This window comes from Embiotoca jacksoni, unplaced genomic scaffold (assembly GCF_022577435.1).
Source record: "Embiotoca jacksoni isolate LCO1_2020_lvr unplaced genomic scaffold, fEmbJac1.0.p SCAF_22, whole genome shotgun sequence".
Lineage (NCBI taxonomy): Eukaryota > Metazoa > Chordata > Actinopteri > Embiotocidae > Embiotoca > Embiotoca jacksoni.
Window position 1 is genome coordinate 8,205,522 of NW_027185363.1, and position 15,009 is coordinate 8,220,530.

General features: G+C 40.7%; 1 protein-coding gene across 3 annotated transcripts; it reads left to right on the forward strand.

Moving 5' to 3' along the window:
- The first annotated feature begins 129 nt into the window (after nt 1-129).
- oprk1 (opioid receptor, kappa 1) lies at nt 130-14,666 on the forward strand. Of its 3 annotated transcripts, none has more exons than XM_069157719.1 (4): nt 130-142; nt 8,635-8,958; nt 9,965-10,317; nt 11,916-14,666. In XM_069157719.1, exons 2-4 carry the CDS (start codon nt 8,714-8,716, stop codon nt 12,452-12,454), a joined length of 1,137 nt encoding a protein of 378 aa, XP_069013820.1. In that variant the 5' UTR covers nt 130-142; nt 8,635-8,713; the 3' UTR covers nt 12,455-14,666. The 3 variants fall into 3 exon arrangements, with proteins under 3 accessions (XP_069013820.1, XP_069013817.1, XP_069013818.1); XM_069157716.1 differs by lacking the exon at nt 130-142 and adding an exon at nt 7,542-8,471; XM_069157717.1 differs by lacking the exon at nt 130-142 and adding an exon at nt 7,542-8,471 and having other exon boundaries at nt 8,638-8,958.
- The last annotated feature ends 343 nt before the right edge of the window (nt 14,667-15,009 follow it).

A 15,009-nucleotide genomic window follows, 5' to 3' on the forward strand; every position in this document is an offset into this window, starting at 1 on the left:
GCGTTGCGTCTGCATTTCAGAAGTCGTTACAAATGCTGAATAGCACCGAGATTAACTACGTAAGAATGTTGAGTCTGTTTTTTTCCAGAGATCACACTCGATGGATTTCCAAGTAGTTGACAGCAGCGCACATCAAGACGGGGTGAGTAACCATTTCTTTCTTTTTTTTTTAAAGGTTTTCTTTGTGTCCTGTTTGCATATATGTGCTCTAAAAGAAGAAATCAAATGTGGTCAGGATTAAAATATGGACGATGGAGGTATTGTGAAATGATTTTTTTTTTTTTTTTTCCTTTCGTATGACTTTCAACGGGACTTTTGTAAACAATGTGCCAACAGATCATTCTCAATGTTTTTATCCCCACCAAACCCGAACAAAGAAACAAAGAGGAAATACTAGTTTAAAAGAATATTGAAAAGTTAAAAATAAAACACCTACATTGAAATGTATTTGCTTTACCTCAATTTTTCACACATTTATAAAATAAATACTGTATATATTACATGCCACTTTCAATGACAATCATTTTCTATCTTCTTATAGATTCTGTTGGACTTTATTTCAAATAGAGCTGCAAGAATTAGTTGATGAATTGATACTTGATTGCCAGTGAATTTATTTTCAATTTTCTGCTTCTATACAGCGGGCTGCGTTAATATTTGCTGGTTTCTGTAGTCGTCTGCAATTGCAGAGGGAATATCTTTGGTTTCTGAACTGTTGGGCAGACAAGTCGTATGAACATGTTAACTTTGGCTTGACCTAACATAAAAAAAAAAAAATTAATTAAATAAATAATCAGTCACTCCGGTTTTAAAATGTATAAGGACTACAGGAATAAATTACCATTCAGTCATTGTAGCCTTCTTGGTCTGATCCTTTGTTGACAAATAAAATCTTCAGTCGCCTGTTAAATACTGTAAACTTATGATGTTAACAACATGACATTTAATCTTCATCCAAAATTCACAGACGTATTAAGGTTGTTTCATGGATCTTCTAAAGCTTTGGATTTCCGTCTTAACAAGACAAAAAGCTTCTTGTTATGCATTTAACATGGTTTACTGAACCGAATTGGACAAACTTCTTTCTTGCATTAATTTCTGTCTCGTGCACAATAACTGCAGAGCCCTGTTTTCACCCCGTCGCACTGAAACGGCAAAAAAAAAAAAACACCTGCAATATTTTAAAACCTGCTTCTGCCCACGATCTTCCCCTAAAATTAGCATATCCCATTTTTTGTGGATGAGTGGCTCATGAAAGAAAACAATTTGGTGACTATCTTATACAGGAACTTGGGTTTCAGATGCTGATTTGAGTTGGTGGAGTGTTCCCTTCAGAATTTGAATTGAATCGGAGGTGTTTGACCTCCGTTTCATTTGACCTTTTCTGCACATAAGCTTTTCACAGCTCTCCCCTCGGTCTTTCAGCTCATGCAGCGCGCACACAGTAACTCCAACAATCAGCTGTAAACCTTACGATGCGACAGGTTCTCCCTGTAGTTAGAGGAGACAGCCAGTTGAATGAAGCCTGCCTTCTATCACAGGTGTTGATAAGGGACGACATCGGAGTTTTAAAAGTAACTTACAGAAACACCGCCCAAGGCTGTTTTTGGTTTTTTTTTGCGCCGGCTGCACCGGGTTCAGGCGCTGCATTTCATTTTTCTTTTTAATAAATCCCTGAAGGAAAAGAACGCACGTCTGTCAGTGTTGGCACATTTCTGTGGAAAGCCATAACTGTAATAAGTCTCTCACACTTGAAATAATTACTTTTGGTATCTTGACATAACAGACCCATCTTCATTAAATAGAAAATACATTTTTATGCCTGATCTTAAATCTCTGTTGTAAACTCTTAGAGTCACTGACAAACTAGCCCTCTTTGAAACAAGATGTTTACACTTTATAGTGCAAATTCCAACATTCCATACTGTAATAAAGTCTCACAAAGTCACAAAGTCTTGATGTGAACTAACACCAATGAATTGATCACGAAAAACTGAGATAGAAAGCAGTGATCCTTGCAGTGACTGAAGCTTTCCCACTGAGGACATGCAGCTTCTCTCTGACTCAAAATTTATCATAAACATTATACAAATTACACATTAAAAAGTGATTAAACTTCCTGCAGTATTATCCCAATACAACTCAACTGAAACAAACAATTATTCATTAAGTTAAAGCATCATCATATTTAACCAGGAGTCCCATTGAAATAAAAAAAAAATAAAAAAAATCTCTTTTTCAAGGGAGACCTGAAATGATATACACCATTTAACTTTGTAACAGCAGCGATAATTAGTGATAATAATTGTGACACTTTAAACTTGCGTATGCCACAATTATGGTTTAAACTTTTTAAGAACTAAACAAAGTACGAGTGCTTTAACAGATGCAGAAAAGCTCATTTAGCTGCAGGGATTTTATTTCCTTCTTTCCCACTTTGAAAATCAACAAAATGTAGCGTTTGCCCTGCGGTGGCCAAACTTTTACATCCCGTACAACTGGGTTAGTATTTACAGCACAGCTACTGTCTGCTGTACTCACAGCTGCTGACACGTGAGGCAGCCAGACACCCAGACATGGCAGCAGCGTGCCCAGGGGAAATCTGCTTACAGATGCCTTCAGTGCGGAAGTTAAACTCCACGAGGAAAATAGATAGTTTTGCAACTCTGAATCCCCTGCAGAAATCAAACTGGCTCAAACAGGAATTAAACTCTTCCTTGAAAACAGAAATAATCTGCTTCGACGTTCCAGCCGACACCTTGCGATTCTCCCGCGTACGAGGTTTTAACCTTGGGAGAACCTCCATTCGACATCAACACCTGGTCTGTTGGGCATGTAACCAGTTCTTCATCTTTTGTTCGGAGGCGTTAAAAATCAGCTTTCTCCCTTTTGCAAACTGATGCAGTCATCCCTTCCTGCTTTAAAAAGATGTGGAGAGCTGGGACGTACGCACAGTCAATATTGATGTAGAGGCTCAGCGCCTCTGGCTGCAGTCGCCTGGCGCTGCTTTGCTCTCTGAGCACTATTTACAGTGGCTGGCACACTGTGGTCTCAGTGCATCCCCACCTGCAGCTACTCAGTGAACTCTGGACTCTGAAACAGATGCGTTTTCTTCCTCCACTGTGTTGTTGGTTGTTTTTTTTTCATTATTCTTTTCACTATGCTCCCTGCATTTGTTGTCAAGGCGAAGGGAGAGGCTGGTTGTTTGTGTGCACAGTCAGCCTCTGAGTTTTGGTTTACTAATGAACCTCGCCTGAAGATATGGCCTTCGTACGTCTTATCTCAGCCTTTCAATTTACTGTATTCCCTCTCTCTTGAATATCTCGTCAATATCCAGGTACTTAAGTTTTCCAACTCGTGCTCCCGAATTGTTTGAGTTGGACATCTTCATCTGCTCAGCCTTGCACATTATCGTATCCACTCACCAAGAGAGGAGCATTGTTGCCTTGCTTCATCGATCAAATCCCTTCGCTCGCTTAACTATGGGTCAGGGACTGCTCGTTCCCATAGTGACAATCAAAACAAGACTCTGCCGACAGCCACGCAGCGTGACGCTCGATTTGAGGCTGCAGCCAAGGAGAAACACAACTGCACATGTATTGTTTATGCTGCTCTGTAAAGCCTGACATAAATGCTCCTGTGTGCAGCATTACGTTGGGGATACATATTTATCTCGCGCTGTGAGATCAGCCGTGTTGTATGGATGCCGGAATTCCGAGTCCTAAAGATTTCAGAGCCCGACTTTCTCTCGTTCTTGACCGAGTGCAGGTGCACAGCAATCATTTTCCTGCTGAGCTGTGTGCAGTCACACTGGGTTGGAATTTCAGACACTGAAACATTTCATAAATAACAATTTGTTCTTGAGTGACTTGTCTGTTAACATGAAATCTGACTTTAAATGTTCCATTTAATGGAGATTTTTCTCTCAGATGCCTACAGTTAGGAAGCACTGAGACTGTCATCCATTTACCTAATGCTGAGTGATGGCAGCTTTATGTATACTGTAAATGCAAGATCTGAATTCACTTCCCAAAATGCATTATTTACCAAGTAACGTTTTTATTCATGTATCAGTGTCTCAGTTTACAATTCTGTCACTACTGAAAAATCCCTGCTGTCTGGCTAAAAACAAAAGTCTCCCAGATGCAAAAGAGATCCAAAAAAGTGAGATATAGAGATATAGTAGAATATTTCAGCCCTATAGAATGTATCTGAAAGCATGGCTGATGAGGAGAAAGGTTGCAGAGAGTGTTTATAATGGTGGTGACGCAGGCTTACAAAGTAACCTGAATGGCTCTGGGCACTGCTGCTCTTGAAACCACTGCCTGCTTTTGACCAAATTTAAATGACCCTTTAATTTTAGGACACATCATTGTGCGCCCCAAAAGAACATTTGTTCCAATACGATGTCAGTGCCAAAGTGCCAAACTGCAGCTGAATCCTGTAAAGGGACAACACAACACATGCCGATCACATTTTCACAAACCAGTCATTTTCATCCAAATCCAAATGTAATTAGTGGATGTATGCTACTAAGGTGTCTGTGATGCTCATATAATTGTTTTCACATGTATGGATGGACAGATAAATTAGGCAAGAATTGGCATCTGGCGCACAAGACCAGACAATGCCGGATACTCAACATGTCTCTCCCTAATAGTTAACAATATTGTAATCGTATCTGTGCTCTTCCTGAGAATATTAATGCTTAAGTCTTTAAGATCCAGATCGATTACTGAGCCAGTAATTTGCTGCAGCATCATGTGGAGGAAATCCGCTCTAGATCTGGATCTGACATGAGAGTAAGATGAACGATTCCTGAGATGTTTTTACTTCTTAATAAAGGAAATGTGTCTCCAGACGTAAAGACTTCAAGCTCAAGAAAATGTGCAGAGTAATTCTCCATGTATCTCAAATTAAGTTTTTTAAATAATCAACTTTCTTAATACCTAATATTAACTGATAATATCATAAAACCCTCAAATCCTTTCAGTCATTTTTATGAGTCGATGAAATGGTCACATTTTGTAGAAGCATTTTACTTGCCGGACAGAAATGAACAAAAGCCCGTCACCCCTCTTTTCTTTGATTTTGCCCTTTCAGGATATTCCAGACAAAGAAGCCAGACAGGCGGCTTTAACATCTTCAAAAACTGAAAGTTGGTGCCTGACGCATGTGCAAAGTTTCGTGAGGTTTGGAGCATCGTTTCACCTTAAACATCAACTTCCTGTGTCACTGCGAACATCAAACTTTGCCGCATCGCCACGGTGACGGCCTTCAAAAAGTCGCACGAACTCCTTAATATATTATCATCGACATGTTAAGGCTATTCTCACCCGAATTTAGGTTCAGTGATCAACCAGCTCGACGAAGCATGTGAAAGTATGAACAGTTTAGTTTCCAGCAGGGGGCGCTATGACTATGAGCAGAATTTGACCATACCGATGTCTTCAGGCCCGGACAGTTATCATACATGTAAAGTTTGGAGAAGGTCGGTCCATGTACATGAGATTTACAGCAATTATAGTTTCATGGCAAGACGCTTAAAATGGCCGCCACGCCACAGGCACACCGATCAACGAAAACAAAATATTGATATAATAGCGGAAGAATAATAAATCCTTGGATAACAATAGGGCTTTCGCACCATTCAGTGCTCGAGACCTAATAAATCTAAACCATTGAATATCAGATAGGATCCTGAGAACGTACAGTCGCTTTAGAAAGTATTCAGAAATCGTCACTTTTTTGCACACTTTGTTGTGTTTAAGTTTTGGGCCTATTTCACGCCAAAGCGTGTAATACACCCGTCAGTCCACGAGAGGATACCGCGTCAGGGTAATGTTAATTCTCGCGTGAAAAATACACACACGTATGACCAGGGTCAAAGAAGAAGGTCATGCGATGACGTACAAAGACTGATAAAGTCCATGAGGGGAGGAGATCGGGAGTGGATGGATGGAACAAACGCATGGCTTTACATTGATTTCTTTTAAGTATGTAACTAAGTTACTTCCACAGCGTAACTTATTCACCTTATGTGGCATGTACTATGGAAAGTTACATATTTGAACCCAAACATTGATCTTCCCTAACCAAGTAAGTTCGGTGCCTAAATCTACGGCACCTTACTTTTCACGCCTGAACAAGGCAAAATGTGACACCAACACAATATTCTCTAGTGGCCTGATGAGTGTATTACACGCTTTGGCATGGCACCAGGTTTTTCCCTTTAAGTTATGGTCTGTAACTTTACAGTTTTGATTCACTCCTATCGCTCTCATCAGCCTCTTTTCCAGCGGGCAGCTGTTTTCAGCAACAATAAAAAAAAAATAATCAATTAGGTAAAACTGGATCTACATGATGGAGTTAAAGACAAGACAATGAACTCATAAACTGTCTTCTTAGATTACTATAATATAAATATGTGCCTCTTTCCCTTTAGTTTCATTCCTAATAGTGGATTCCAGTTTTCTGCTGTTCATTCTGTCTCTTTGCTCAGTGAGAAACACACTTCAAGTCTAATATTTTCTGTTTCAGTGAACTGCTCCAACGATGGATTTACCTTAGGGCTTGAAGCAGGTGAATCTGTACTCAGCATGGCTTAGTGTGGGAGGGGAAGGCAGATATTTTGAAGGTGAATCAATAATCATCAAATGGGTATTAAATTGTAGTTGGAAAGAAATTCTGTTTTAAATCCACATTTTGTTGCTTGAAGGAAGAGAGAGTTTATTTTTTATCTCAAAAGCAGCTCAGAAATTGAGGCAGCTGTTCTTTTCTGTTCATCTAATATAGCAATGAATGATCAACAGGACACTGACGGCCAATTTTCAAATTGAGAACGAAATGAAAAACACCGAAATGAGATACACTAGTAATTGGCTGGTGAAGCACACTTGAATGAATGTTTTTTTTGTTTTTTTTACAATCATTTGGGAAATCCCCCAAAAAAGGGTAGACTAATTTTAATGTTTTTCCCTCAATGTTGTGCACCTGTTTTCCTCATGAAACAATTATCAGAAGCCTTTTAACACCTCGGGTTGAAAAAGGGGAGACAAACGCAAAAGGGAATTTATTCTTGACCCTGCTTCACTGGAGGTTGCATAACAAGCATTTTCTCCTCCTCTGGTACTAAAAAAAACACACCAAAAAAAACGAGTGGCAGATTGGCACCGTGTCATTAAGATTCAGGGTAAGTACTGTATGTGATTCACTCGCCGTTACCCTCAGTTTCAAGTAGCAACTCTGTAAATTTGCATCAAATATTTGTACAGACAAACACAAGCCAGCTCGCAAAGTCAAGCCTGTATGGTCCTTGACAATAGCAACACACCTACAAAAAGGCTTTGTCATTCAAGCAACATCTGGCAATGATGGGTCTCTAAGCAACAACTGTGCATGAAACGAGGGAGAGGAAGCGGTGCTGGAGTCTGTCTCCGTTGGGGGAGAATAAAAAAGGGAGGGAGAGAAAAGCCTGTGATTTAAAAAAAAAAAAAAAAAAAAAAAAAAAATCAATGGGAAGGGGGGGGGGGGGTTGTAGATTCTCTTTTCATTTTGACCTTTCAGTGCCCTTAGTATTTTTGTGACTGAGTCATTCATTTTTGTGATTGTGATTCATGGTTTAAGTAAATGTGGAAAACTAAAATTGATACATCTGAGGAAATTGCCAGCGAGTAAGGTGTACAGCTATTACGAGCTCTCTGAAAGCTGAAAGGCAATTATCAGAAGGAGACCCTTCTTCTCTTGTAGCAAAACTAAATATGACCAAAGTGGAGTCGGAACATGTTTTCTCTGAAGCAGTATAGCCAAAAACGCCTTCCCTTTGAGTGCCCATCTCTGCAAATGTATTGCTTATCAATTTGTTGCTGCTGGCAATACACAGATGCAATCGTCCGAAGACTACTGTCAGATGTCCTTCTTATACTTCATGCCTTTTCAACATCGAGGACTTTGCATTGCTGCATGGCTACTTCTCTGGAGTTGCTAGGGAACATTCTTAAGGCGAGGAATTTGACCAATTTCATGAACACCTGATTGAAGCACAAAACTATATTCTGAGGACAGTTTGGGTGAAGGTGGTAAGCAGATGGGTTTGGTCAGAGTTTTTACAAGTCTGAGGAGTCATTCGTTGATGCATTGTGCCGGAAATAATGCAAAATTTAACCAGGCTTGATTTTCAGCTGACTGATTCAGATGGTTGGAGCCTTTGTGCCGGCTGTATCCTCTGTCATAGCTCTTGGTTCAGCCTCTGATGTCACTGAATGAGCAGTGCGGGCGTTCAGTGCGCACCTTCGGGGACGCAGCGGTGGCACAGGCAGTGCATTTTCATGATCGTTCACGAACTGCTGAGAAACCTCTTGTTTCTGCCACATTTCCCACATCCGGATTTTAGTTTGTGATTGAGCGTCTAAGTATCTACTCCTCGTCCGACTTGGTTTATTTGAATGAACTTTTTGGAAGCAGAAAAACAGGTAAGTGGTTTTACACCATTTTGTTGTGATGCCCTTGAGCGGGCTGTTGCGCTCCTTGATCGGGCTGTTGCGCTCCTTTTCTCTCTCTCTCTCTCTCTCTCACAGAGCCTGATAGAAGATTTGTTTTGTCTTTTTTTTTTTTTTTTTTTTTTTTTTTTTTTAGCAGTCGTCGGAAAATCAGCTGTCTTTGTACCAATTTAAGTTGTGCGGTCAGCTTACGCCCAGCGGCAGCTCTCAGCTCCATGGCGAGCAGCGTGGTGCACATCTTCAAAGAGGACCGGTGTCCCTCGGGCCAGCCCGGGGAGTGCGTCCCAAACTTCACATGGCAACCCGGCTTATCGGACATCTTCAACTACACTCCCAACGGCACCTGGGATGTTGAACCCGAGCCGATGTCGCCCATCATCCCCATCATAGTCGCCGTGTACTCCGTGGTGTTTGTGGTGGGCTTGGTGGGCAATTGTTTGGTGATGTATGTCATCATTAGGTGAGTTTTCAGCTCGGACATTTGCGTGCATGTTGTGTCAAAAAACAATGGCAGTCACAAAGTGCGTATTTGCGCGCGTGGAAATTGTCCTACAGCGATAGACATTGGTGCGTATTGAACAAGTTAATGACATTTCTAAGTGTTTGTTCATGGGCTGTCATGAATGTATTTAGTTTGGAACTCCCTGCATACTCGGCTGCAGGATTTAAACAAAACAAAAAAAAAAAATCGCCGGCATCTCGTAGAAAAGGGAGGCTTAAAAGGAAATAACCGAATTAAATTAGTTTACACATAATGGATTTTTAGTTGTTTAAGCCACTATGGTTTCCTGGGGTAGCGTGTGTATTTCTGTTTGGTGTTTTTGTCAGTAAAATGATTTTCTATTTCCTAAGAATATAATGCGTTGTAGACAAATTTGCAGTGATTGACATAGGCTAGACGGTGTTTCCTCTAAAAGCTCATCTTTTCCATTTTGGTTCAGTGTAAAGGTTTTTTTTAAAGATCTTTACATTTTACAGGTTGCTTTTGAATTCAGATAATAAAAGTGGAAAACGGTTATTTTCCTCCCTTTGCTTCCTTTTCTTTTAGTTTTACTTTGTGTAAGCAGGCTGGCTGTTGAACGTGTAATATACCCTACAGTCCACTAGAGGACAGTGTGGCAGTATCAAGGCCATAGATTGTATATATAAAAATGAAAATTAGCTTTTGAGTCTGAAAAGTGAAGCCAATGCAGAAGTGTTTAAGGGTTTAGGAAAACAAAAGAGTTCGGGGAAAAACTGTGTTTGTGGTTGGGAAAAAACACGTGGTTAGCGTTAAAACTGCCACAAAGACACACTGCCCTCTAGTGGACTAGGGATGTATTACATGCTTTGCCATGATACTGGGTTGAATCCTTCTCTTTAAAGGTGATTTCATTTCTACACCTTTCAAAAGACTGAAACAACAAAGAGGTAAAACCGAGACGAATGACAATCAAACCCATTTACTATTTTATCTCCAACTGCAGATACACCAAAATGAAAACTGCCACCAACATCTACATCTTCAACCTGGCCGTGGCCGACGCTCTGGTCACCACCACCATGCCCTTCCAAAGCACCGACTACCTACTCAGCTCCTGGCCGTTTGGCGAGGTGGCGTGCAAAGTCTTCATCTCCATCGATTACTACAACATGTTCACCAGTATCTTCACCCTGACCATGATGAGCGTTGACCGCTACGTGGCCGTGTGCCACCCTATTAAGGCCTTGGATTTCCGCACACCCGTCAAGGCCAAGATAATCAATGTGATCATCTGGGTGCTGTCGTCAGCTGCTGGGATCCCTGCCATGGTGCTCGGCAGCACTAATACCCATAACGGTACATTAACCTCGCAAACCTTCAGTCTTTTGTTTTAAACTGTTATGACTCAACTTCTGATTTTTAGCAGGGTTTTCTTCTAATGCTTCACTGGTTTATTCCTGACTGTGTCTGAAGAGACAAAATATCCGTTGCTAAGGGACTATTGTAGTCCATTTCCAACTTAAATATCCTCTACATTCCAGCATAATTGCCTTTAATTATATGAATTGGCTTGGCCACTTCAAATTCCATGGACAAGATGATCAGTATAGGTTTGATAAGAGTCTGCATTAGCTACTTCGCTAGATGAGGCAATGACAGGCATAATGGGTGTTTCTTTTTGTACCGTCTGTCTGACATCCATGATTCTAATAAACCTCCATAAGAATAATGCACTTTACCGAGACCTTTGAGGCAACCTCATGAATCTAATTCTGGACTTAGATTTCTGGATTGACAACTTTACTGCCCAGGAGCTGGCATTGCATCTTTTAGTCTTGTTACTGGCACGGCTCCAAGGAGACGGAGCTGATTCGTTGATCCACTACTTTGGTCCAGACTGAAATGTTCTGGTCTAACTATTAGTGGCTTTTCATGGACATTCATGGTCCCCAAAGGATGAATCCTAATTAATTTAAAGACCTTTTTTGATATTTAGAGAAACGTCTGACCTCTAAAAATGGACATAGTCTCTGGGTCTAAAAAGTGAAGCCATTGCAATGTGATTGCATTGAGGGCCACTAGTGGCTGGCTCTAAAAAAAAAAAAAACTCTGGCACTAATAGACTCCCATTCAAAAAGCGCCAACTTCTCTCATAAATTACTAATACCTCTTCAAAAGGGTCAATATAGTGTCATTAGCTAAATTAAACCTTTCTGATCTGTTGTTTTGGTGGTTCTTCTGACAATAATTCCATCTTTAATTAGATATTTGGCCTGAAAGAGAGGTATGTTTGGGGGCATGCCTGGTTTGATTGACATGCATGTCTGTGGTGCCGTTGGGTTTCTGGTGTAGTATAGTGTTCTCAGTTAGATCGATCCCTTGCTGCTCCCCAGTATGTTCAAATATGGTCACTTCAGGCTCCAAAAAACTAAGATTGCAATGGCAAAAATGTCGGACTAGAGGTTTCAAAATGGCAGTTCACACACCAACAGGTGACATCATGGTGGGTTGCAACTTGGTCTCAACTGGACCAAATAACGACTGAGTGGATTACCATGAATTTTGGAAACATACTTATGTGCCCCTGGGGATGAACTTTATTATATTCAGTGATATATTTGATTTTTAGCAACACCTCACTTTAATTTCCTTATTTTGGCATTTATTAGAAGTATGTAAAAAAAAAAAATGTTTCATACATCTCCCATTAAGTGCCATCTCATACCATTATCGTAACACCTGAACGAGTAATTACATTCAGTTGTACTTTGCATTTTGTATTATTCCCACTAAACACCACCATGTTTACATACTGAAATTTAGCGCCGAGCAGCCCAGTGCAGATTCACAGAGCTACATGGCTGCACACTCTGCGGAAGTCTTTCTGTTTTCTGTATCGTTGTATCTGACTGGTCAAACCTGTTCCTCTAACTTTGCTGTTCTGAAACTGACAGGGACTACAGAGTGCGCTTTACAGTTCCCTGAGCCCTACTCCTACTGGGACACCCTGATGAAGATCTGCGTTTTCATCTTTGCCTTTGTTGCCCCCGTCATCATTATTACTGTCTGCTACACACTGATGGTCATGCGGCTGAAGAGTGTGCGCCTGCTGTCGGGCTCCCCCGAGAAGGACCGCAACCTGCGCCGGATCACTCGACTGGTGCTGGTGGTGGTCGCCGTCTTCGTGGTGTGCTGGACGCCCATCCACATCTTCATCCTGGTCAAGACGCTGTCAGTCAACGTGCCAGAGACTACGGCCGTCATGGGCGCCTACTTCTTCTGCGTGGCACTGGGCTACACCAACAGCAGCCTGAACCCCATCCTCTACGCTTTCCTGGACGAGAACTTCAAGAGGTGCTTCAGGGACTTCTGCTGCCCCAGAGCCCATGGACACAGTGACTGCCACAGGGTGAGCCGCGTGAGAAGCACCCTGCGGGACCACACATGCCCCGCAGAAGCTCGGGGGGATATGAGGCAGGCCAGGCCCGTATGACTAGCAATGGACAGGTCCTCGATGCCCTATCAGAGCTGGGAGGACTCCAATGACCTGGGCTTGACTCAAATCACCACTGCCATATGAGCAAGAGGCCAGAGAGTGGGCTGGATGTCATTCCTGTATCCAGCATGTCAGTCAAAGAAGGATAAGCCTGGTGCTTATCTATATTGTTTCTAATAGTCAACAAACTCCACGACAGACAAAAACAAACAATCCAACTAATTTCACAGGCACTACTCTGAGGCCATAAATACTTACCAGCACAGTAAAAGTAATTCCCCTGCTGAAAATAATCCTTGACTCATGCACCATTTACTCTTGTGTGAGTACGTCTTTCTAAAAACTATAGTGCAGAAAGTATTTAAGACTTTTTTTTAAATCTAACTAACTACACAGTATATGTGACTTAATTTTAAAAAAGATGTATGTCTTGAATAGGCCTAAATTGGCTTCTGTTTAACTTAAAAGTATTTGTTGACAAAGAGAAAAATACAGAATGACACGAGACTCGGTTTTTAAAATTAACTTTAGATTAAAAGCCTTTGAGATAGTGAATGTCCAAGTGCAAAGATGCCCCTGGGATTAAATCACTGAATATTATTTTAGATTCATGACAGGCTGTCTGAAGGAGTGAGAGGACGTGCTCTTTTTAAATTCACATTGTCTATGTCATCAATGCAAAGATGACAAAAGATGTCCAAACAAAATAAACCAAAAGTATTTGACCACATTCACATTTTGTTCATATGACCTGTATATTATAGACTTAAAGATCATGAAAGTAAATATTACAGTATTCAGATGCACAAAAAGTCTGATGTTTCAGGCACAGAATGAAAAAAAGTGATTGAACCTGGTTACTTTGGGAACAATGTGCACTATGAGCATTCTTTTAAACTGAATGTGTTTTACGTGAATTGTAGTGCGGTGCTTTGCTGTATTGTAAATCTGTGAATAGCCTTTATCTTCGAATCGTCTCACTTTGACAGTAAAAATATGTAGGATATCTAATAAGCTCTCAGGGATCATCCGCTGTGATTCACGACTCGCGCACTGAAGATGCAGAATCAAAGTATTTTCTCCTTCATCAGACGGTTGAGTTTGACGAGACTTCTTTGTCAAAACATCAGCGGCCGTCGTTCTTTATAGCTGAACTTAGGAAGAAACTATTATTCCACACCTTGGGACGTTTTCAGCTGTGATGCTGCGCTTCATCTCGGTGATGCAGAATATTGTGCGCAAAGTCACAACCACATGTGAAGAGGGCTCCAAGGCAAAAGCCAACATAACACGGCTTTCAGTTACATGTGTGACTACTGTAACTTTCTGCTCAACATGTCATCTTGTCAGCTTAATAACCGAGAGCGTGCGAGCTAACTGACAGCCTGGAATGTGATATTGAGGAGTTAATTTAAATAGTAGTGCGTAGCCTTCTCAGCTTTATCCTGTGGTTCTTTCATCTTTGAATGAAACAGTTTGTTATTTGGACTAGCAGTCTGTCAATGTTAATGTTTTTGATGTTGGAAATTAAATTTACATCATTTCACCTGGTACGTACCACTGTTTGATGTGACGTATACAACGTCTTTGTTTCATCTTGTAAAAAAAAAAGAAAGAAATGATGCAACTAATTTACTGTCTTGGTTTCCTGGATTATTGTAGCTGTAATTGTCGTCACTAGGTCAACCAGACTTAATAAAACAAATTCTTATTGTAGAGCTAATAAGTAATATATTTATCTGTTTAAATCTGATACAGTAGTTATAGCAGAAAATGTGTTTTTGTGCCTTGTTTGTGTGCCTTATCTTCGGCCACTAAATTCAGCTATTGTACTCATCTAAAAGATCAGCAATTAACCTCATCCATTTAAGAAAGTATGGTATATCCTGTATGAGCTTACTGCTTACAATGATTGTAGCATTATGTAAGAAATGTAGTCTTACAGAGGAAATACCACTGTTAACTATTATTGCTCTAATACTGCAGCTTATATGATAGCATTCTGTATTCAGAAACAAAATCTCAGACAAATTCAGCCCTGAGGTCAGAGCCTTCGTGTTTGTATGATGTGCTGCCGCTATATCTGTTGGATATTTTGATGTATCTTTTATCTTTGAGTGTAAAAACCTGCTTCATACATGCCCAATTAAGTCACAATAAAGCTGTCAAATGTGAGGTTGGTTGAATTAAAAGAAACCTCTAGATCAGAGGGAGGGTTTCAGTTCGGTTCTTAGTCATATCCATGTGGGTTCAAGAAAGAAAAATATGATGTAGCGTCATAAATTGTGTTGCTATGAGCCTGTCGCCCACCTCTGTGGTGATTCTGTTTTTTAAATCTTGTAAAATTTCCATCCAGCTCAGATACAAAGTTAGTGTTTCCATGGTGCGAACACTGACTGAAAGGCAGCGGTCCAAGGCTTGTACTAATTGTGAGGCATTTTGTGTCTGTGACCTTGCGGAGGAATTTACAATGACTGCAAATTCAACCCCTGTGTGAGGAGCTTAAGGATATGTTGGTGCGGTTGTGCTTCGGCTTTAATTGAACTTTTTGT

Coding starts and splice junctions, on each gene's coding strand:
- oprk1 (XM_069157719.1), top strand. CDS start 8,714: ATGGCGAGCAGCGTGGTGCACATCTTCAAAGAGGACCGGTGTCCCTCG. Junction 8,959..9,964: donor GTGATGTATGTCATCATTAG/GTGAGTTTTCAG, acceptor CTCCAACTGCAG/ATACACCAAAATGAAAACTG. Junction 10,318..11,915: donor CAGCACTAATACCCATAACG/GTACATTAACCT, acceptor TGAAACTGACAG/GGACTACAGAGTGCGCTTTA.